Source organism: Leucopleurus acutus (genome assembly GCF_964270905.1).
Source record: "Leucopleurus acutus genome assembly, chromosome: 4".
NCBI lineage: Eukaryota > Metazoa > Chordata > Mammalia > Artiodactyla > Delphinidae > Leucopleurus > Leucopleurus acutus.
This window is the reverse complement of record NC_139146.1, coordinates 36,401,664-36,424,867: the sequence shown is the minus strand read 5'-3', so window position 1 is coordinate 36,424,867 and position 23,204 is coordinate 36,401,664. Positions and strand designations below refer to the sequence as shown.

General features: G+C 48.7%; 2 protein-coding genes across 4 annotated transcripts in view; one reads left to right on the top strand and one right to left on the bottom strand.

Moving 5' to 3' along the window:
• Positions 1-11,788, bottom strand: part of EVC2 (EvC ciliary complex subunit 2) — a gene marked incomplete at both ends in the record, with an annotated part of 139,208 nt that extends 127,420 nt beyond the window's left edge. Inside the window, 3 exons of the mRNA XM_082838642.1 lie at positions 1,244-1,410; positions 4,525-4,579; positions 11,588-11,788. Coding sequence (XP_082694768.1) covers positions 1,244-1,410; positions 4,525-4,579; positions 11,588-11,788 — 423 coding nt within the window. The remainder of the gene's footprint in view (positions 1-1,243; positions 1,411-4,524; positions 4,580-11,587) is intronic.
• A 2,474-nt stretch (positions 11,789-14,262) lies between these two features.
• EVC (EvC ciliary complex subunit 1) overlaps positions 14,263-23,204 on the top strand; it is an 82,501-nt gene continuing 73,559 nt past the window's right edge. For all 3 annotated transcript variants that reach the window (XM_082837980.1, XM_082837979.1, XM_082837978.1), the window contains exons 1-2: positions 14,263-14,619; positions 20,945-21,070. In XM_082837980.1, coding sequence (XP_082694106.1) covers positions 14,440-14,619; positions 20,945-21,070 — 306 coding nt within the window. In that variant the 5' untranslated portion in view covers positions 14,263-14,439. The remainder of the gene's footprint in view (positions 14,620-20,944; positions 21,071-23,204) is intronic.

Sequence of the window (23,204 nt, the reverse complement as noted above, 5' to 3'; positions counted from 1 at the left end):
AGGTATTTTAGGTGAGAGTAATGTTTAGGTCAATGGACTCTGAATAAAGCCGCTGACCCTCCATGAGGTGGGTGGGCCTCGCCCAATCAGGTGAGGCCTTCATGGAAAAGACTGAGGTTTCCCCTAAGGAAAAGGGAATTCTGTGGCAGACACCTTTCCAACTTGAGCACCAGCTCTTCCCTGGGTCTCCAGCCTGTCCTGCAGAGTGTGGACTTGCCAGTTCCCACAATCACATGAGCAATTCTTTAAAATAAATCCCCCCCCCCGCCTCTCGCTCACATGTGTCCTACCTGTTTTGTTTCTACCAGGGAATCCTAATATAGAGATTGGAGTGAGGCAGCCACAAACCAAGGAAAGCTATCAGAAGCTGGAAGAAACAAGGATGGATCTTCTCCTACAAGCCCCCAGGGACAGCACGCCTCTGCTGACACCTCGACTCCCCACCTCCAGAACAGGGAGAGAATAAATGTCATTGTTTCAAGCCACCAAGTTGGTGGAAATTTGTTACACAGTCTAGGAAACTAATACAAACATGTAGCCGGGGGCCAAGAAGGGGCTTGTGGTCATGGTAGCCTGTTGGCCGAACACAGTGGTCCTCAAGGCATTTTAAGTCATGAAAGCTTAGGTGAAAGTTAGCGCTATGTGAAGCCAACACATTACACTGAATATGAAGGACAGCGGGGCAGGGGCAGTGGTTAAGAGCAGGGGCTCCAAATCCTGGCTCTGCCACTTCGGCCTGTGGGACCCTGAACAAGCCTCTTAATCTCTCCAATCCTCATTTCCTTTCTGTAAAATGGGAATTAAAACAGTACCTATTTAAGAAACTCGTAATGAGGCCCCAGTGAGATTATGCATAGACAGTGCTAAGCCTCATGCCTGGCAAATAGAAAATATTTGTTAAACACCTAGCCCTATTATCAGTAGCAGCATTTTTATAACAGGGGCAAGTGAATCAGTCTGGTTAAAACAGGACGCCCTGCCCTGCTTTAGAACCAGCTGACGCGGGGGTCCAATGCTCAGATTCACACATCCTGTTCATCTAAATACTGTATATTGTACGGAAGCAGCAGCTCTCTGGAAAGTAAGAGGGATTTGCTTCCTAATGATAACTATATTCAGTGAATGAGGAAGACTAGGTTTTTTGGAGGAACAAAAGCCTGTGATATTTTCTACACATATGGTCCAAAATTGGCTTCTTTACAACTTCTGATATGTCTTTTAAAGAACTGAACATGTTACTTACCAAGTGGTGTGTTACAGCAGACTCTCTTTTAAACAAGGTCTTCTTGGGCCACGAGGGTATAAAAGCAAATATGGAATGAATCCATGGCCCACTAGAGGCTGCAGAAGTCGGGGGTGGGTTAAAGGCTTCAGTTTTCTTACTGAATTTCATTCTAAATGGTGCTTCTGCTGCAAAATAACAATGCACATGCATTACATGATACAGAAAGGCAGCGGTTAAACTCCAGAGGCAAACCACGTGGTACGTGAAGGCACTTGGAAAATCTTTGCTGAGTAAGTGAATAAATGAGTGAATGAATGAATGGCTTACCATCTCTTTGCCAAGAAGATGAGGCATTCTCATTGGGAGACACAGAGCTTAAGGACAGTGTTTCTCGAAGTCTGTGCTCCTTACCTGGGCTGTAGGCTGAAATGTACATTCCTGGGCCCTGCCCCAGACCTACTGAGTCAGAACCACTAGGCAAGGGAGGAGCCATAGGTGATTCTTACACACCTGGCATCAGACACGCCCTGTGTTCGAATCCTGGCTCTGTCACTCACCAGCTGTGTCCTTGGGAAACTCATCTGACCACTGTGTAAATTTGTATTTTGAAGTGACCTGAATTGTGGAGTTGTGCCTTTTCAACATTTATCTTCTATCCAGATATAAACTTATACTGACTGAGAACGAGTCCTGTTATTCAGTCTTTCTTACACAGAGTATTGATAGCAAGGTCTTTAGAAGTGCTTTTGAACCCTTTTTTAATAGAATTTCTAAATATATGTAGGAAAAATTAAAACAAAAAGGACGTGGAACTGGAATCCTAGATAAAATCAATATCTTTTTTTCTAGAATAGTATCTGTGGTTGATTCAGTTCATGATGCTGGAATGGCGATGAAGGTGAGCATCGGGGAATTGACAGCCCTCACACGGAAAGAGGCAGGAGCTCTCCCAGGCTGGCTGCTCAGTCGGGATTGTTTGAGTCAATCACACAAGTGGGACAGGACACCCACCTCTGGACCGCAGCCCAGCCCCTCGGGCTAAGAACAAATGCTTTCCCAGGAGACTTGCTGGATGTAAAATCCTAAGGCCACTCTGGGCTTTATCTCTGGTGCAGGCATCCTGCAGGTGCCCCCTGCTCCTCCAGGCCTTCAGAAGGCCCAGCCGCAGGCTCTGATGAAGACCTGAATGAGGCAGCCACTGCTACTGTCCACAGACAGTATAGAAGGAAGTCAAGCTCCGAAGTGACCATCACCACCCACTGCATCATTGCCCAGCAGCCTCCCCACTAGTGCCACTGTCACGTGGGTCACCTGTACTATTTGTGCAGGTGTTTGGATGCACCCTTACTCCCTTGCCTCTGGGCTGCCACAGGCCTGGAAGCCTCTCCCTCCATCCCCTTGTCCTGCTAACTACCACTCCTCAGGACTCAGTTGAGCAGCACCTCCTCCAGGAAGCCCTCCCTGAAGCCCTCCCAGTGGCCTTAGTCCTCCACCCCCTGCTCTCACTACAACCACAGTCCTTGGTGCACTGCGCTCCCTTTGACCGACAAGCCTGCTTAATCAGTGGCTAAAAGGTCTCTGTGATTTCTGTGATATCACCTCAACCTATTTTATGCAAATGAAAACATTGGATTTTGTAAAATGTAAAGACTGCAGAGAGTAATAAAAGATATAAAAAGTACTTTTAACTCCCCCAGGAAATGAAATATGTTTATCCCTGGTATAAAACAAAGAGGTGTATTCATAATCTGTGCCAAGAAGATTCTGGACAAAAAAACCATTCTGCCTGCCCAGTACCCCTGCCTTCATGGTAGCCCCCCACACACACACACTAGTCAGTAAGATTCTTAGTCTATATAGAAAAACCTGGATCCCAGCCCATCCTGGTCCCCAGGAGGCCAGAATTAGGCACAGAACCCAGAACACTCTCCCCCCAAGCCCCAGTGACAGAGTCAGGGACTGGCATGGGACCCAGGCTGCACCCACTGGTCTTTCCTGAACTTTTGCCGAGCTACTGGGAAGTCTCTTCCTTTCTGCAAGTGGCAGCATTCAGACTCCTGGAAGTCCAGGGCTGCCAGTGGTTGTCTTTCCCACCACGTGGAAAGAATGTTCCTGAAAATCACACTCACCAGAGGAAAGCAGGGGCCGTGATGGAAAGAGAAAGGCAGAGCCCTGACATATATACACTACCATGTGTGAAACAGATAGCTAGTGGGAACCTGCTGTATGCACAGGGAGCTCAGCTTGGCGCTCTGTGATGACCTAGATGGGTGGGATGGGGGGCAGGTGGGAGGGAGGTCCAAGAGGGAGGGGATATATGCATACATACAGCTGATTCACTTCATTGTACAGCAGAAACTAACACAACATTGTAAAGCAACTATACCCCAATTAAAAAAAAAAAAAAGAGAGAGAGAGAGAGAAAGGCAGAGCCCTGAGAACACCACTCCCGCGTCCAGCAGTGCCGAGGGCCTGCGAGGCCCAGTTATAGGGACCAACAAATTCCTCTTTGCTTAAGTTAGTTTCAGTTGAATTTCTGTCACCCTGTGTGGTAGGCTGAATGACAGTCGCCAAAGATACCCAGGTCCTAATCCCAGGAACCTGTGAATATGTCACCTTATATGGCAACAGGGACTCTGCAGATGTGATTAAATTATGGGCCTTGTGATGGGGAAGTAACCTGGATTACCCAGGGGCCCATAAATGTAATCCCAGGTGTCCTTAAAGAGGGAGGTAGAGAGAGATCTGAGAGGCAGAAGAGAAGGCCATATGCCCACTGAGGCAAGATGCTAGTCTGCTGGCCTGGAGGCTGGAGGAAGGGGCCATGACCTGCAGAATGCAAGATATACAGCTCCAGATCCTGGAGAAGGAAAGGCCTTCTTCCTAGGGCCTCAGAGGCGTGAGGCCCTGCTGACACCTTGACTCAGACCAATTAGACTGATTTTGGACTTCTGCCCTCCAGAACCATAAGAGAATATCTTTGTGCTGTTTTCACCACTAAATGTGTAATAACTTGTTACAGCAGCAAAAAGAAACTCATACACTTGGCTAATACAAACATTCTGCATTTTCTTTATCAGATGCCTTCGGGGGGAATGAAGACAGACCACCTCACCCTGAATTCTGGGCTGTGCACCCAAACTCCAACGTGCTGCTGTAGCAGGTGACACATTGCCTTGCTCTGTAAGGCACGCTGGTGAGCAGGGGGAAGGGAGGCAGAAGTAGGAGGGCTATGGCTTTAGGGTCTGGTTCTCTCTCGTGGTCAAATCAATAAAAAATCAACCAAAAGAAAAACTTACCTGCAGTCAGAAAGTGAGAGCTTTCCACACTGGGCCAAATCCCATGGGGCAAGTCCTAAAAAGAGTCAAAAGGCCCAAAGACATTAACGAAGGACATACTAGGAGTGGCTGAAAGCCATTTTTGTAAATGGCTCACGTGGAGAGAAGCTGCACTTCTATCCAGAAGTCTGATGTAAATCTTTCTAAGTCGATCATCCCACCAGCTTTTGAATATAGGATGATGTAACTGCAGTTCTGGGAGCTGTCTAGGGAGACAGCAGAGTGTAGGGGAAATTTTATATAGTTGGACAGACCTGGGTTCAGATCCCATCTCTGCTTTTCACAAACCCCGTGATGCTGGGAGAGCCTCAAATCTCTGAACTCCCAAGATCCTGCAAGTTTTCACAGAGTGGCACATAAAACACTAGCCCGGGAGTCCGGAGAACTGGATTCGAACTGGACCATTTACTCGCTGTGTGTCCTTGGCCAAGTCTCTCAGCCTCTCTGAGCCTCAGATTCCTCCTCTGAAAACTGTGGACCTCAAAGCGTCCTCCCAGCTTGCTTCACCTCGTTCAGTGATGAAAACTTGTCTAAATGGGGCCCAGCCAACCCCTCCACTCTACTTTTGTAAAATACTGAGGCTTGGAAAGGCCCAGACCCCACCACTATAAAATAATGATAATAATAATTACTGTTATTATAGTGCCCTGCTACAGCCATTGAAGTGGGCCAAGCCGTCTGTCCACAGCAGCATTATTCACAGTAGCCAAAAGGTGGAAGCAACCCAGTGTCCACTGATGGATGGATAAGTAAAAGTGGTCCATGCATACAATTCTACTTATAGGAGGTATGTCAAATTCATAGACAGAAAGTAGAATGGTGGTGGCCAGGGGCTGGGGGACAAAAGAATGGGGGGGGGTGTTGATTAATGGGGACAGAGTTTCAGTTTCACAAGATGAAAAGAGTTCTGGAGATGGAAGCACAAGAGTGTGAATGTATTTAACATCGCTGAACTGTTAAGAGGGTAAATTTCGTTATGTGTCTCGTGCAACAATTACAAATATAAACAAAGAAATAAATAAAGCAGATCTGTGATCACCTAGAAAGAACTCTAATATATATCAAGTAAGATCCCTAGGTCATAAAATTATGAATAATATGGTTTCATTTAATAAAAATGGCATTTTTGTATGCTTAAGACATTATTATATATTTAATAATTACATTTATGTATTTATATTATCTTTAGTTTTATATAAATTACAGTTAGTTTACTAGTATATATTTACATATTTACTTACATATTTAATAACTTGAAAGTATATCTATGTAGATATTTAACAATATACTTAATACGAATTATTTATACATTTAATATATAATTACACGTTTTAACAATATATAATATCATAACCACGCATTATTTTTAAAAGCCTAGAAAGGAGTATGCTGAAATCTTAGACTTTGGGTCTTGGGGACCAAGTCTGTGCACAGTAGAGGGGAGAATCCCTTGTTTCCACGCCACCTATATTGTTTCATTTCTTGTAAGAGGAGCGTGTGCCCATGTGTCATTGCAACAACAGCAATAAGGAGAACAGAGACTGAGTGATGGAACTACGCCTGTTCCTTCAGGGTCTTCCAGGCCCCCCACCCCCAATGTGAACGTTGTCCCCGACACCCCCTCGGACAGGTGTGTGTGGCCAGGACAACCACTAATCCATAACGTGCCTTCCACAAGGTGGAAAGAGATGCCACTTCCTCAGGAGAAGAATGCAGTGTGCCAGACACTGATGTGGATGGAATAAGTCTTTGCTGCCATCTGGCAGGAAAAAAAAATCTCCTAAGAGCATACATCCAGCCTGCGCATAGTGACCTCCTTCTAACAAGTACGGTGCAGGGGGAGGGGGTAATTTCACAGTGGAGCAACCTGGCCAGCGCCGGTCCAGCCGGGAGTTCAAGGTCAACACCGACAGCGAAACATCCCAGAAAACTTCTTCTTAATGGCTAATCTCTACTTCTGAAATTGAAGACCATGGCATAGTTTCCAACTTATTTAATATTTCTTTCCCTTTGACTGGGAATCCACTAAAGAATCATTTTTGTCATTGTGTGTTTCATTTAAGGAAACATTTACTAATATGATCATTTTTATTGTGTGAGCAGATGTCTTTTCCCAATTTAATTCCTGGAAGCCAGGAAGAATTCCAAGCAACTCACAATTATTTGACAGTTTTCCATCTTTGTTTCCACTGGTAGAAACAGCCTTCTTAAATGTTCAACTCTTTCAAATAAATTAATAATATCTTGAATTTATGTTCATGTCTAATCTAATGTTCCCAAACTGGGATAATTTCTAGTCAGAGAAAATTCCCCAAAGCTGTTTTGTAGGACAAGGTGTTCTGTACATTATTTTTTATGTGGCTGCATATCATTATAAACATAGAAACAACAGTTTAATGTATCTAAATCTGTCTTCCTTTGATGCTCATAAATTGAATATGCCCTTAGGACCATGTGGGTGTTTTTTCACTGTTATAAACTATAGTGAAATCTGAAAACAAACAAATGAAAAAAAAAATGCCAATAGCGATAAATCATGTTACTAGATGCGCCAAGATGAATCCCAACAGAGGGCACCCTGCAAAGTACCTGCCCAGTCCTCTCTAAACTGCTGAGGTCCTCAAGACAAGGAAAGTGACAGCTACACGTAAAGTGGTGTCCTGGATGGGGTCCTGGGACAGAAAAGGACATTGGGCACAAAAGCTAAGGAAATCTGAATAAACTATGGACTTCTACAATAGCATATCAAGGTTAGACCATTAACTGTAATAAATGTATCTTACTAATGTAAGACACTAATAGTAGGGGAAACTGTGTATTGGGGGGGATATATATGAATTTTCTTTACCATGTGTACAATTTTTCTAAAATCACAAACTGTTCTAAAAACTAAAGTCTGTTAACCAGAGAAGACTAGAATTCATTCGTGAGGTCTCTGGGGCAAACAGTGGTGCTACGGGGCACCCAACTCCGACACAACTGCCTATACGACCCCTGCCCCTGGAACTTTCCATCCATTCTTTCACCCAGCCTTTGTCACTCGGCAGGCTCTGTGGCAGGTCCCTGACCTCACCGGCGGACAGAGGTCCCCTTCCCAACAGACACTTCCTCTTGATGCGGAGGGGCAGGATCCCAGGTAGCAAATGACTCAGGAAGCCCTCAAGTGCCAGGGACCCTTGGGGACCCTTGGCTGTGGCTCCCTGAGGTCTCACCGTATCCTGGGTCTCACTAGCCTAGGGGTGACTCTCTGGGGGCTCCTTGGCCACCGTGAGCAGCCTGCTCTCACAGACACCACACCAACTGCCAGTCGATACCCACCTTCAATATCCAGCCTTCCCCTCCCTGGTGATCCCCTTCTCCGAGATGACACAGCTCCTGACAAGGTCACCAGGACCTCTACAAGGCCTCAGCTCACAGCCAGCTCTCCATCCTTATTGCACACAACTCACCAGCAGCATTTGGTATGTGAGTGTATTAGCATCCTATGGCTGCTGTAACAAGTCATCACAGACTGAGCGGCTTAAAGCAAACACATGTTTATGACTGTACGGTTCTGGAGGTTAGGAGTCTGACGTGGGTCTCACTGAGCTAAACTCAAAGTGTCTGCAGGGCTGCATTCTTTTCTGGAGGCTCTGGGTAAGCCTCTTCCAGCCTCTAGAGGCAGCCCACACTCCTTAGCTCGCGGCCCCTTCCTCCATCTTCAAAGCCAGCAGCAGTGGGTTGAGGCCTCCCAGTGCATCCCTCTGACCTTCCGATGTTACATCTTCTGACTCTCTCCTGCCTCCCTCTTCCATTTTTAAGGACCCTTGGGATTACCCTGGGACCACCGGGATGTTCCAAGATAACCTCCCTTTTATAAGGTCAGCTGATTAGCGACCTGAACACCACCTGCAATATTAATCTCCCTTTGCCATGTGATGTAATACGCTCACAGGTTCCAGGGATCGGTATGTGAACATCTTTGGGAAGCCCTCTCTCCCTCTGAAATACTTTCCTCCCTTGACCTGTGGGTCACAGTCTTGGTCTTATCTCCTTTGCTGGATGCCTGGCCCTGGTGTTGCTCCAGGCCTCTTCCCTAAGGCTTCACTCTTCTCAAACCAAACCATACTTACTCCCAAGGGGAACTCAGCCAGGCCCTGTGGGGTTAAAGGCCTGTGTACACTGTCCACTCCTTGATATAGATCTCCAGCTCAGATTCCTCCCCCAGATCAAGACTCACCCATCTCCCACTCTCCTGTACATCTCCACCTGGATGCCTCATAGGTACGTCAAACTCAACAAGACCAAATCAGAATTCCTGATTGCCTCCAAGGTTTCTGCATATTAGCTAATGGTATCTCTAGTCTCTCATCTGCTCAGGCCCAAGTCCTTGGTTTCATCCTTGACTCCTCTTCCTCTCTCTCAACCCACATCCAATCCCAGCAAATCCTCTGGCTCTACTTTCAAAGTATATCCCCAATCCACAACTTCTCGGCAGCCCTCCACTAACCTCCCTGGTCCATTTCACCTCCATCGTCTGCCTGGTCTCCCACATGCCTCCTCTCTTGGTTTTTCTTTCTACCTCTGCCCTCTACCCTCTACTCCCACACCTGCCATGGGGATGCTTTAAAAAGACGAGTCAGGGCTTCCCTGGCGCAGTGGTTGAGCGTCTGCCTGCCGATGCAGGGGACAGGGGTTCGTGCCCCTGTCCGGGAAGATCCCACATGCCGCGGAGCAGCTGAGCCCATGAGCCATGGCCGCTGAGCCTGCGCGTCCGGAGCCTGTGCTCCACAACGGGAGAGGCCGCGACAGTGAGAGGCCCGCGTACCTCATAAAAAAAAAAAAGGACGAGTCAGAGCAAGCCACTTTTCTGCTCAAAACTCACCCATGGCTTCCATCTAACTCAAAATAACAGCCAGTCTTAACCATGGGCCACAGGGCCTTTCCTGATCCGGCCCCTCCTCACTCTCTAGCTTCACCTCGTCCCCCTCCTCCCTTCTCCCCCGACCCCTACTCAGGCCACACCAGCCTCCTTACTGGTCCTGGGCCACACGAAGCACTTCCCACCTCTGGCCTTTGTCCTCACTATGATCTCACTCTGGAAAGTTTTTCTCCAGAAGCACCCATGCCCCTCCCTCATTCCATCCAAGGCTCTGCTCAACTGTCATCTCCCAAAAGCGCCTTCCACCCTGACCACGGCTCTCAAGGTCATCTCTGCCAGTCCACTTTGCCCACTGTATTTCTCTCTACAGCCTGACCACCAACTGCCACACTACAGATTAACACCATTTAGTGTCTTTCTCCTGCCCCAAGAATGCAGGTCTAAGAGCAGAGACTGTCTTGTCCCCTTGTATCTCAAGCACCCAGGACAGTGTGGCACCTAAAGGCCCTTCCATAAACACTCAGAAGCCTCTTGTCCACTCAAGCCTTCACTGTTTCTCTCCTTCTGACAAACTTCCAACAGCACTTTCTGGGATGATGGAAATGCTCTATGGTCTGGGCTGTCCAATATGGGAGCCACTAGCACATGGGGCCATCGGGCACCTGAAACGTTTAAATTCAAACAGCCACAGCGTGGCCGGAGCCAATGCACTGGACACAGCAGTTTTAGAACAACTGGGAAACAGTTGTAAACTGGCTGTTAGCTTGCCCTTTGCAGGAGGGGAGAGACAATAAGTTAATGTGAGGATTTGGGTTCCAGTTTTCAAAGCACTCTTTTGTAGAGCCTAGCATCCATGTAAATGTTCTGGCATTGGCTTCCCAAAGGAAAGATCAGGTGAGGACAGGTGAGTGAGCTCTGAATGGGAGAGCCATTGTGAGAGCACAGGACAGGCCTGGGGGTTTGGCTCCCTGGGCCTTGGTTTTCTCGTCAGCAAAATGGGCCAGATACTTCCCACCACACCAGACAGGAGCAAGTGAAAGGACCTTGTGAAAATGTTCATCATGAGCTTTATAAAAGCTCAGTAAATTGACACAGCATTATTACTTTGTCTTCTCTAGTGAAAACCTAAGAACTAATCATAGACAGTGAAGGGAATCTCATTTAAGAGACCTAAAAATCTGTAGCAAGTGTAGCAGGCGCCCTGGGGTCTACAGGTAGAAAATTCAAAAGGACAAGAGGAGCCGGGCCCTGGGGGAGGGCTGGGAGGACCACAGGGCAGCGATGGGCCAGACTACTGGACAGACGTTCCTGGGAACAGAAGCCTGGATTTGCAACAGGGGTCAGGGTGGAAAGGGGATATAAGTGGTGAGTGGGGGGCGGGGCAGAGTGGTCAGGTGTCTACCATGGACAGGTCACCTAGAGGTGGGGGGAGGAATGGACGGGAAATTAGGGTGTGAGGGTGACCCAGAGGAAACAACCATCAAAGGCCAGAGGCTGAGGGGTGGGGACTGAACCTAGTGGATGCAGCCGGGTGGGCAAGGGAGTGGGGAGCAGACATCAGAACTGATTAGGAGGAAAAGGCAGGGGGACTGGTGATCAGATTTGGCGGAGGGAGAGGGGAAATCTAGGGTGACAGCCAGAGCTCTGTGCCCTCCCAAGTTAGGGACCACACAGGAAGGGGCAGGGTGAAGTAGAAAGTAGCTAAATTTGCAGTCACAGGAAACCCCAACAATAGTGCCTTGTATCAACTGCTACACTCTCCCGAAGCGCTCACCTGTGCAAGATGCGCTACCTACATTCCTGAGCTCATCTAAGCTCTCACATCGACCCTCTGGGGTGGACCCTGCAACAGTTACAGATCAGGAGACCGAGGCACGAGAAGTGAAGCTACCTGCCCTAGGTCACAGAGCTCTTAGGTTGCTTAGGGGAATCGACCCGGCCTCTGGCAAGGTCCAAACCCACAGCCACCAGCCACACCGCTGTCTCCACCTTTCCAGGGAGTTTTCTGGCCACAAGCGTTAAGGAACACGGGTTGCATCCTACTCAGATCCCGCCCTCCCTTTAGGGTAATTTCCCTAACTCGAAGGGGCCTCCCCGCCGCGGGTATAGGGTGAAGCCAAACTTCCCAACTCAGTCCCGAGACTGGGGGCAGGCCCTCCTTACCTCCGCGGTCTGCTCGGGCCCCATCCCGGGAGCGGAGCGGGGATCCTGGGGAGGCTGGGCACCGAAGGGGCGCCGGAGGGGCCCCGGGTCCGCGGGGAGCCGGCCTCGGTCCCCGGACCCCGCAGGCAGCGCCAGGGCGGCAGCCAGGAGGCCCCCGGTCAGCACCCACGTGGCGCGCCCCCGGGCGCCCGCCGAGCCCATCGCCAGCCAGGGACGCGAGACCCCAGACGTGGCTGGAGAAGGCCGAGTTGGAGCAGCTTCCGGACCCCAGGCCCGCCCCGCCGCCGAGCATGCTCAGTGAGAGCCTCCGCGGAAAGTTTCCTGGAACAGACACAGGCATCTGGGGCTTGTCGGGACCGGAGGAGGCTGAGGACCAAGACTGGTGTGGGAGGGAGGGAGCCAGGCTGGCGCGGCGGGCGCTGGGCGGCCACACTTGAGTTTGATCGCGCCCCAGCCGGGGTCTCTACCAAAATCAGATTGGGTGACCCCTGCTTCCAAAGATTTCAGGGGCTCCAAGTGCCCCTCCATTAATGCCTCCTCCGTTCTCTAAGTCTCAGCTCAGACTCACCTGCTCCAGCAAGGCTTCCCTGACACACACACACCGCGCTGAATCTGGAGTCTGCCAGGCCCACCAGCCCCCTATTAGAGAACTGTGAAACTTTTGGAGAGGCAGGGTCATGGGGACACAGGACAGCAAGGAGAGGGGCTGGGAGGGAAAAGGCAGCTCAGAGGCTAGAGAGGAAGGCCACTGTTCATGTCCTGTTGGGTTCTGTTCAACCCAGTGAGGTTCCCACTGTGTGAACCCTTGCTGTGGATGAGCCCTTGAACATGTCCAAGAAGCCACCCTCACATTCCCCCAGGAGGGAGGGGTGGGCAGGTGGTCAGGACAGCCACTGGGGGATCTCTCTGGGGAACCAAAAATAGGGGAGCTGGTGTCTGGAGCCAGGAGGCAGCAGCTGAGCAAACTCCCAGAACTCTCCATGGCAGCAGGGCTGTTACTACCCTGGGCCCCCAGCGACAGCTTATACCTCTTCACCCTCCTGCAGCCTTCCTGCAGGGCAGCCTCAGGCCAGGAAGCCTGGCACCTGTGCTCCTTCTTAACCTGCCCCGTCCTTTCCTGACTTGACAGGGACAAGACAGTGGGGTTTGGGAATCTGAGAGTTTATTAGCCAAGCTTTCCACACAGGGTACACTGTCCTTGGGGGGTACGCAGCGTGTGCCAGGAGTGAGACAAGGCCAAAGACTAAATGCTAGCATATTGCTGGAGCATTCATTCTATTAGTGAGAAATGTAAAGGATGATTTCGATATGCAACCAATTTTATAATAAGCATGCAAAGAACACTACATTTTAAGAAATGAAAGCCTGAGTATCCAAGGAAATAGCCAGCATAAAGCAAGAACTTCTGGTTGCCCTCATACATGTTCCCAGGAGCCTTGGAGCTGCTCCTAAGCAAACATTTAAGAAGCACCGCATGGCAGAGAGTGTGAGTCCTGAAACCAGACAGACACGGGTGTGAATATATGTGCCCAGTTTCCTATTGCAAGACCTTGAATGAGCCACTTCTCCTGTCTGGCTGTCAGTTTCTTCATCTATAAAAAGTAAATCTAGGTAATAGTTCCCATCTTGCCAACTTGGAAGGAGTGAAGAGGAAATGAGTTAAAAAGCCAGAAACTTGAGCTGGACGTCCAGGTCAAGGACAAAAAACCCCTCTCTGGATCCCCAGAGATCCCCATGGTACCCCTGCTCTGGCCCTCACAGGGAATTAAGCTCCAAAGGGTAGGGGTGTGAGTGCATTCGTGCGCGCATGCACGTGTGTGTGTGTGTGTGTGTGTGTGTGTGTGTGTGTACCCCAGCACCCAGAAAGAGAGCTAGCATCAGTAAATGTTGCTTAAAGAAAACAGTTGCTGAATTCTTCTGCCTATCTCCCCACATAGCTGTGAAATCCTCACTGGTGGACCTTGTCTGGTTGGTGGCTGCCCTGGTGCTGGTTCAAACAGCAGGGTCTCTGGAAATGCTGAGTGAATGAATGACCACGCAGCATCTCCTGGCTAGCAGGGGTTGAGGGTAACAATCTCCCTACACGTAGTCTTAGAGGAAAGCATTGACCATCCTGGAAGAAAATAGTATTAAAACAGGAGTCTGCAGGCAAACAAGTTCAGAGGCAAGGCCGGACTGTGCGGTCCAAAGGGGGCCAATTGGTAGAGGTCAGGAGCAAGGCTGAGTCAGACTCGCAATGTATCACTTGGTGCTGACCCTGAGCCTCTCAGGAGGAAGGGCGCGTTAATAGTGCCCATCTCCAGAAACTAACACACCATTGTAAAGCAATTATACTCCAATAAAGATGTTAAAAATTTAAAAAAAAAAAGAGTGCCCATCTCCGAAGGTTGTTAAGAAAGTTACTCGGATCATCAGGCTAAATGCTTAACAAATCCTAAGCACTCAGTAAACAACCGAGCAACACCCTCCTCCCTGGCTGTGGTCCCCTCCCCCTCTGGAAGTCAAGAGGCCCGTGCAAAACAAGACTCCTCTCAAAAGGTCCTCCTGGCTGAGAAGCACGCCTCTGGCCGGGCATGCTCAGTGCAAAGGCAGGGCTGGAGGCGGGGGTGGTTCAAAGTTTTGGGCGGAGGGTCCAGGCTCCTCCCTCCGGCTGGGCAGCGCCGGGAGGCTGGAAGGGGAGCTGGAGGAAGGAGGCTGCACAGGCCGGAGGAGTCTGCGGAGCGCGCCGCGCCCCTGGCCCGCCGGGGACCAGGTCCACGGAGGACCCGGCGGGGATGGAGCTCCGAGCGGCGGGAGTGGGCAGCGCGCGGCAGCGGGTGGGATGCGGCGGGCCGGCCGCCTGAGCACCCCGGATGGCCCGTGGCGCGGCGACCTGCGGGAGCGACGCGCGGCTGCAGCTGGGCCGGGACGCGGTGCGGCCGGCGCCCGCGCTACTGGTCCCCGCCGTGCTGCTGGGCACCGCGCTCGGCCTCGGCCTCGGCCTCGGCCTCTGGCTCAGCTGCCGCGCCGCCCGCCCGCGTCCGCCGCACCAGGTGGGTCGGCCGAGCGGGCAACCGGGGTATGGGGCGCGGGGACGCGGTCTTCCTCGGCCCTGTGGTACGGGTTTCCATCCCCCTTCTCTGAGCCCATTTGAGCGTGATCTTGGGCATCGCTTGCAAAAGGTCTTGCCCTGGGGGATTCCCCTTCTGCTGCGGGAGGCGGCTGGAGACAGTGATTTCAGGGGGAGCCGGCCAAGTGACAGAAGGGCTCTGGATTGGAGTTGCCCCGAAGTGTCTGCTCCATCTGACAACGCTGTGTGACCTTAGCTGATGAAGGCCTGCAGGCCTCAGTCTCCTCATCTGTAGCACTAAGCGTTTGGACTTATGGGCGGAGCTCAGCGTGGTGGACAGGAGGGCAGGGGATTTCCCCGCCCCTGGATGTCCATTCTGCTTCCTTGCTGTGTGCATTACCCAGTTAGCTCCTCTTGAGTCCCAGCTGCTACATCAGCATGCATTCAACATTCGATCCCACAGCAGAAGTTTGCTGAGCACCTTCTACTGCCAAGCATGGCCTAGGGGCTTAGAGACCACATCAATGTACAGGATAAACCCTGATCCTGCCCCTGGAGGTTCACAGCCTCTGGATGGACAGATTACAAGTAAACACTTGATTATAACACAGCCTCATCAATGAGTTGTGTGATGGAGAAATGAAAATGCTAGGATTTATTGAATTCTGGCTGTATGCTGGGTGTTGAGCTACACTTTCTACCTGAAAATGATCTCACTGACTCTGCAAAACAGCTTGTGAGCTTGTTCCATTAATGGCCCCATTTTGCAGATGAGAAAACTGAGGCACAGAGAGGTTAAAATAACTTGCCAAATGACAGGCGTGTGTGTCTAACCCCAAAGCCACTGTATAGGAGGTGGATGGGACTGGTCACAGGTGGCTGCCTGAAAGGGATTCATGGATGCTTCATACGGCAGTTGTTATGGAATCGGATGTTGTGTGGAGGTATCGGGCATGCAGCAGGGATTCCATCACTGGTGGTATGCTCGCTGTCTTAGGTTCCTGCAGCTTTGACCTCTTTGAGGGATGAAATCTGGTGGGATCTGAGATAAGGTGGTGTGGTTTTGTTCCCCCATTCCTGGCCCACACGAGAAGGGGATGCATCCAGCAGATGTAAACATCTCACATGGCAGGGGAATTCAGGGGCGTGTCGTGCTGCAAAGGGGTGATAAAAGTTGACATTAACATAGTGCAAGATGCTTGTAGGTAAGTTTGAGGTTGTCACATCCCGCTGGTGATTAAGAGACACTGGCTCCTTGTGTGAAGAGGGAAATAACACGTCAGAGCCTTTCCTGGGTGCCGGGCCCCTTGCCAGGAGTTTGCGGGCATTTGTTTCTATATTCTCACTCCAAGCCTTTGAGTGGGGGGGGACTGTCAGCCTCACTTTCCAGGTGAGGACATCTAGGCTCTGCAAGGTTGTTCTCTGTCCAGGGTCACATGATGAATAAACAGTGGCTGGACTTCAACTGCAGTCTGTCTGAACCCCGAAGTCAGAGTGTTTAGTCATCCGCTACCTGGGAAGGTGGCAGTTGGTATCTGTCTTAGTCTGGGCTGCTATAACATAAATACCATCAACTGGGTAGCTGATAAACAACACAAACTTATTTCTCACAGTTCTGGAGGCCGAGAGTCCAAGATCAGGGTGCCAGCATGGTTGGGTTCTGGCTAAGGTCCTCTTCCAGGTTGCAGATGACTGACTTCTCGCTGTGTCCTCATAGAGCAGAAGGGACGGGGGAGCTGCTGGGGCCTCTTTTATCAGGGCACTAATCCCATTCATGGGGGGCTCCACCCTCATGACCTAATCACCTCCCAAAGGCCCCACCTCCAAATACCATCACCTTGGAGGTTAGAATTTCAACACATTAACTGAGAGGGAAAGGGACACAAGCATTCAGACCATAGAGTAGCCCATTTCGCAGCTGAGTAAGCCGAGGCTGACAGAGACTCACCAAGCTGTCCGGGTTTCCACGGCTGGTTGGTCACAGCTGTACTAGTCCAGTTGAGGGTGGTCGTGGCTCAGACCAGGTTTGTAGCTATGGACGGGGCTCTGGCTCAAGGGTAGGGCTGATTGGATTTTCTGATGGTTTGGATGTGACCTTTGTAGCACTCCTTTCTAAGTGTCCTCCTTTCCTCCGTCTCCCGCCTCTAGTTTCTATTTCTAAAATAGAAGCAATATGACTGTCCTAGTTAAAAACCTCCATTGGCTCCTGGTTACCTAAACAAGATCACGTCCAGTTTCGTCGCATGGTATATAAGGTGACTGACCTTCCCTGGGACATGGGCGCCCATGCATCCAGCCACCCAGAATCCCCTTGATTCCCAGATGTCGCTGCACTTCTGCACATCTGTTCCTTGCCTCTTGTCCCACCCATCCTTCAGGACCCAGAAAGAAAACCATGTAGGGAAGTGTTCCCAACCTCAGGCTGGATCAGACACTTCCTCCCTCTTGGGTCCCGGGTACTCTGTTCTCCTCCTGTGGTCCAGGTCACCCAGCTCATTATTCTGTCTTGCACCCCTTTCCCTTTGTGGTTTCTGCTTTATTTTGTTTATTAGTTTTATTTATTTCATCATTAAAACTTATTTTTTGCATCAAAGTTACACATTCACATAATTTAAAATGTTCATTTGCAACCATTTCCCACTTTTCAGAAGCCATCATATTCGACTCTTGTTCAGCTGGCTATCTTGGTCATTTACTTCTAAATAACCTGCTGACATGGCTGCTTGACTTCCCACTGCGGAAGTGCGCAGTGATTTAGCTCTCTTTTCTCCCCTCCTTCCTATTTCCACCCTCCCCATCCACCGTCACCACCTCCCTATGTGGTTATGGGGTAATTTTGGTGAAATCAGTATTTGGTGTTTTCGCTATTACAATTCTGTAAACATGATTCACTGTCAACCAAGGATCCGCTGTACTTAGGATTACTTTCCTTTTTTGCACAATACTTTGTTTTCCCTGAAATGAATAATTACCCGTTTTTTTCATTTGCTTAGACTCTGTGTACTTATCATCTGTTTAACAGTAAACTTTCCATTTGTCTACATTTTCTTTCAAGACATTTGAATACATTAGGTATTTGATTAGTTTTATCTTCTAGGAAAACTTCTTTCCCAGAAAGCTTCTGAACTCTCCAATATGAGCCGGTTGCCTCTAGACCGTTGCTGTTCTCATAGTGAACCAGAGCAATCTCATCAGCATCACCTGGGAGCTTGTTAGAAATGCCAGTTCTTGGGCCCCACCCCAGACTCACCAATGAGAATCTCTGGAGGTGGGTCCAGCAAGCTGTGTTTAACAAGCCCTCCCATGGTCTCTTTGTTCTTAAAGTTCGAGAAACATCTGCTGTAGGCTTTTGCTGTCACCATTGGGACCTCTTGGGGCCATCATGCTGGAACTTCTTCACCTCTCTCCTGGGTTGGACCCTCTTTCAGGATCTCCTACACTGTCTTTATTGGCTAATTTCCTCATTTGGGTGGAGCACATCTTCCAGTAGCTTTCTGAGAAAAGGATAGGTGGAAGTTCTTTTGAGACTTTCTATGTCTGAAAATATCTTTTTTCTATTTTTATACTTAATTTGGTTAGAGTAGTTAAGTTATAGAATTCCAGGTTGGAAATAATTTTCCCCCAGAATTTTGAAGGCATTTTCTCCATTTGTCTTTCAATTTCCATTGTTGATGTTGAGAAATCAGGTTGTATTCTGATCCTTGATATTTTGCATGGTATCTCTTTTTTTTCTTCTGTTCCTCAATAGAATCTTAAAGGATCTTTTCTTTACTCCCAGTATGTGAAATGCACCAGGATGGGTCTTGGTGGAAATCGAATGCTACTTATTGTGCTGTGCATTCAGAAGGCCCTTTCAATCTAGAAATTCATTTTCTTGATGTCTTTAATGACTCTTTTCTTCCTCTATGTTCTGTTGCTTCTTTCAGGAACTCCTATCAGTTTTTGATTAAATTGGGCCTCTAATTATCTTCCTTCTCTCCTATTTTTGATCTCTTTATGCTGTTTTTTGGGAGACTTTTCTCAACTTTATTTTATGACTGTAAAATCTTCTCTTATCTCTGTGAGGATATCATAATTGTTTGTTTTTAGTTTTCTTTTCCCCATGCAGTGTCTATTTCCTGCCTGCTTTTTCCTTTTGTTTGTTTTGGGGTTTGTCTTTCATATTAGAATCTGTCCTGAAATGGCTGGTGACCCTTGATCCCCAGGCCATTTTTAATTGGGGAGCAAAAAATCTGATACTCTCTCTTGGGTGACTGAGGTTTTTCTCCTGGAGTCTTTACTGTACAGTGATTGGACCGGGTCCTTCCCTGCAGAAGCCTTGTACTGGTCAGCTATGGCTGCTAAACAAACAACCCCCAAATCTCTGGCTTCATCTAACCTTGCCTACCCCACCCCCAACTGCTCCAGACACATGGGCTTCCCTGGTCATGCTGAGCACGCTTGTGCCTCAGGGCCTTTGCACTTGCTGTGCCCTCACCCTGAAATGCTTGTCCCTGTGATATCTGAATGGCTTGCTCTCTCACTTCCATCAAGTTTCTTTTCAAATGCCACCTTGTCCAAGAGGCCTTCCCCTCCCATCACTCACCATTCCCCCATCCTCCATTGATTTTCCCTATAGCACTTACACCTCCAACACACTATATATTTATTTCTTTGTTTGCTTATGTCTCTCTTCTGTCACTAGAATGTAAACTCCATGAAGGCAGCAGCTTTGTTTGTTTTGTTCATTACTCTATTCCCAGTGACTAGATGAAGGCTTGCCATTGAGTAGATGCTCTATAATAGTTGGTGACTAACTCAATGACAAACTGGTGATATATCCTCGGTTCAAGATTATATCCACGAGCAGCCAGTGGTCAAAGAGAGGCTTGATAAGTGTCTCTGGCATAATAGGATTTTCAATACAGTAGATAATTATGTTCTGTAAAATCAGTGCAAACGTAGGATTAGCAAATACTGAAGCATTGCTCCCAGGGGAGATGCAGGGTTTTGTTTCTACAAGATCCTGGTCACAATATTTTCATTAACCAATCAGTACGTGTGTTTATGTGTGTTTCTGTTTAAAGATGCCTCATTTAACATGGCTGATTCGTTAACCTTGAACTCACAGCCGATAGCACTATAATTCATGCCTGAACAAAGGGAATCTCATACATACATTTTCTCCATAAGGCACATCACAGTCTTCTTGTCCTTAGATACACTAGACAGCACTTAGGGGTCATTTTCAACAAAATCACCAACAAAAATGCTAAAAAAGAATGGTACTAAATAGAACATAGAAAGGACACTTGTTTGCAGTATGAGCTCAGACAGAAAGTAGAGTGTGGCCTTGTTCAATCTCATTTGGAAACTGCACATCGGGCAATTCACATTTTTCACATTTCTGCTCGTATCCAGGAAGGACCGCAAATGCACCCCAAGTGTCGGTTTGGGGGATTACAAATAAATTTACCAAGTAGGCAAATTTGCAAATACAGAATCCACAAATAATGAGCATAAACTGTAGCTCACAACAGAAACCATTCTATAGTTTAAGGTTACCTAAGATATTGTCTTAAAAATTATCCAATCACATTATAGGAAGTAACAGGAATTTTAATATTTATGTGTCATTCTCCATGTTAAGCAGTTACCCCACCCCAAGGAGCTCACAGGCTACAGGAGCTGGGGAAGTGGGGACCAACTCAGAAAAACAATGTAATGAGCTTTTTAAAAATTAATTAATTAATTAACTGATTTATTTTTGGCTGCGTTGGGTCTTCGTTGCTGCATGCGGGCTTTCTCTAGTTGCAGTGAGCAGGGACTACTCTTCGTTGCAATGCACGGGCTTCAGTAGTTGTGGCATGCGGGCTCAGTAGTTGTGGCTGGCGGGCTCAGTAGTTGTGGCTCACGGGCTCTAGAGTGCAGGCTATAGTAGTTGTGGCACACGGGCTTAGTTGCTCTGCGGCATGTGAGATCTTCCTGGCCCGGGGCTCGAACCCATGTCCCCGGAATTGGCAGGTGGATTCTTAACCACTGCACCACCAAGGAAGCCCTGGAATGAGCTTTGATCCAAGTATTGCCTCCAGGTCCTGAGGACATGCTGAGATGGGGCTTTGGGGCTTGTCAGGAGGGTGACACCTGGACAGTCTTGAAGGATGTGGACCTGACTCCAGGTGGAGGGAAGCACTGCACACAGAGGGCCAGGCCCGGAGCGGAGATGAGCAGCCGTGATGGCTGGGGGTGGGGAGTAGATGGCTAATGTCACAGGGGCACTAGGCTGACCAATTTCAATGTGTTCCCCCACCCCCACCTTTGGATTTTAGAAAGATGACTCTCATAGTCTGCTCAAGAATTTGGAACCTAACGTTCAGACGCCGTCGGAAACCGGTTCCCCATCCAGGAGGAGGAAGAGAGAAGCACTGACTTCAAAGGATGAGGAGGCTCTGAACGTAAGCTGGGTGTTTGGGGTGCATTGGAAGAGACTCATGCTGGGTGTCCCGTGCCCTACCTGGATTTCAGCCAGAGGAGCCCCAACAGATCTCATGTCCCAGTAGGCTTCTTTTTGAGGTATAATTTACATAGAAAAAATGCACAGATTTTAAGCTTACAGTTTAATGAGGGACAAGTGTATACACCCCTGTAACCAACACCCCAATCGGGAACGTTCCTTTACTCCGGGAAGTTCTCTAGTGCCCCTTTCATAGGCAGCCGCTGCTGTGATTTCCATCGCCATGATTGGTTTTGCTGTTCTAGAATTTTACATGAATACAATCACATGCTTTCCTGTGCCTGCTGGTCCAGGTCGTCGTTGCACTTGTCCGTATTAGTTGCTCAGCCTGCTGTGGGGATGTGTCACAGTGTGGGTTGTTTTCCAGTGCTTGGCTGTTCTGAACAAGCCTTCTGTGAATGTTTGTGTGTAAGTTTGTTTGTTTTCATTTTGTTTTATTTCTTTTAAGTAAATAGCTAGGAGTGGGAGTTCTGGGCCTCTGATGGAGATGTTAAAAGATGGGTGTTCCCTGTACCTTCCTCGTTGCTCCTCTCCCCGCTCCATCCAGCCTGAATCAGCCCATAGAGCATCACTTCCTGCATAAGCTCCATGGATGGAGAGGGCGTTTCTTCCAAAGATGTGTTCTTTCTAGTCACTTCCTGGTCCCTAGAAAGGACCAGACTCCAGTCATTTGCCCATTTGACTCCAGCGTCAATTGCCCAAAGGTGAATATAGACATCTAGGTAGGTAGGTAGGGGGAGAGAGAGAGAGAGGTGCTGGGAAAAGGGGAAAGATTGGAACCAAGTTTCTTATTTAGCATCTGCTGAATTCCAGGCATTTTCACGTGTCATTTTTGAGTCATGTAAACACTCGTGTGAATTCTCTCATGCAATCCTCTCAGCACCCCATGATGTAGACCTTGTTTATTTGCCCATTTTCCAGATGGGGAAACTGAGGCTCGTGGAGCCAGGTCACTGTCCTCAGTCATGTAGCTGAGATTTGGGCCTGGGGGTGTTCAGCTCCTGCCCGGGAGGGCTGCTTCCCCACACCCCGCAGCCTCTGACACTCAGTCATGTTCTGCAGCTTCTGCTTACCAATCAAGGAAAGTGCGTTGGGTATTCTAAAACAAATTTCACCAAAAGGTTGGAAATGAATAGGAAAAGCTTCTGGTTAAGCTGAAAATTCAGTGTTCGAGTCACCCCCCTGTCTGTACTTCCCAAGGGTTCTGGAGACAGGGCTTCCCTTCCCCACGCTGGGCCAGATCCCGTGGAGCAATCAGCTGCCCTCCCAGGGCTGAGACTTGGGGAGCTGGAGAGGAAGAGAGAGCGCCTGGCTGTTCCCGGAGATGAGTTCTCCCTTCCTTGTCTGTGCTGTGTGTCTCGAGCTCACACTCCCAGCCTCTCTGTTTCCAGGTGCTTGTCTTTCCATGTGTGTCTGTCTATGTGTGTATCAGTGCATCTCGCTGCATGTCCATCTCTATTTTTGTGTATCTCTCTCCATGTGCATCTCTGTGGGCCTGTGTGTGAGAGTGTGACAGTGTAGCTTTGTGATGTCTCCCTGTCTTAGTTTCTCTCTCTCCCTCATCTATCCCTATGCCTCTGTTCCCCTCACCCCATAGGATTAAAACCCTGCTCACAGCAATGAAAACATACGTCCATGCAAAAACATGTGCACAAATGTTCCTGACAGCCCTAATCACAATAGCCAAAACGTGGAAACCCAAATGTCCATCAGCTGAGGAATGAATGAACAGAATGTGGTCCTTCCATACAATGGAATACTGTTCAGCACAAAAACAACATGAATGAAACTTGAAAATAGTACGCTAACTGAAAGAAGCCAGTCACAAAGGACCACATGTTATAGGATTCCATTCATCTGAAATGTCCAGAACAGGTAAACTTACAGACACCAAAAGTAGATTGGTGGTCGCTTAGGGTGGGGCGGGGAATGGAAGGGGTAGGGGTAATAGCTAAAGGGTACAGGTTTCCTACTGAGATGATAAAAATGTTCTAAAACTGACTGTGGTAATGGTTGCACATATCTGTAAATATACCAAAAAGTATTCAATTTACATGGTTCAGTTGCATAAATTA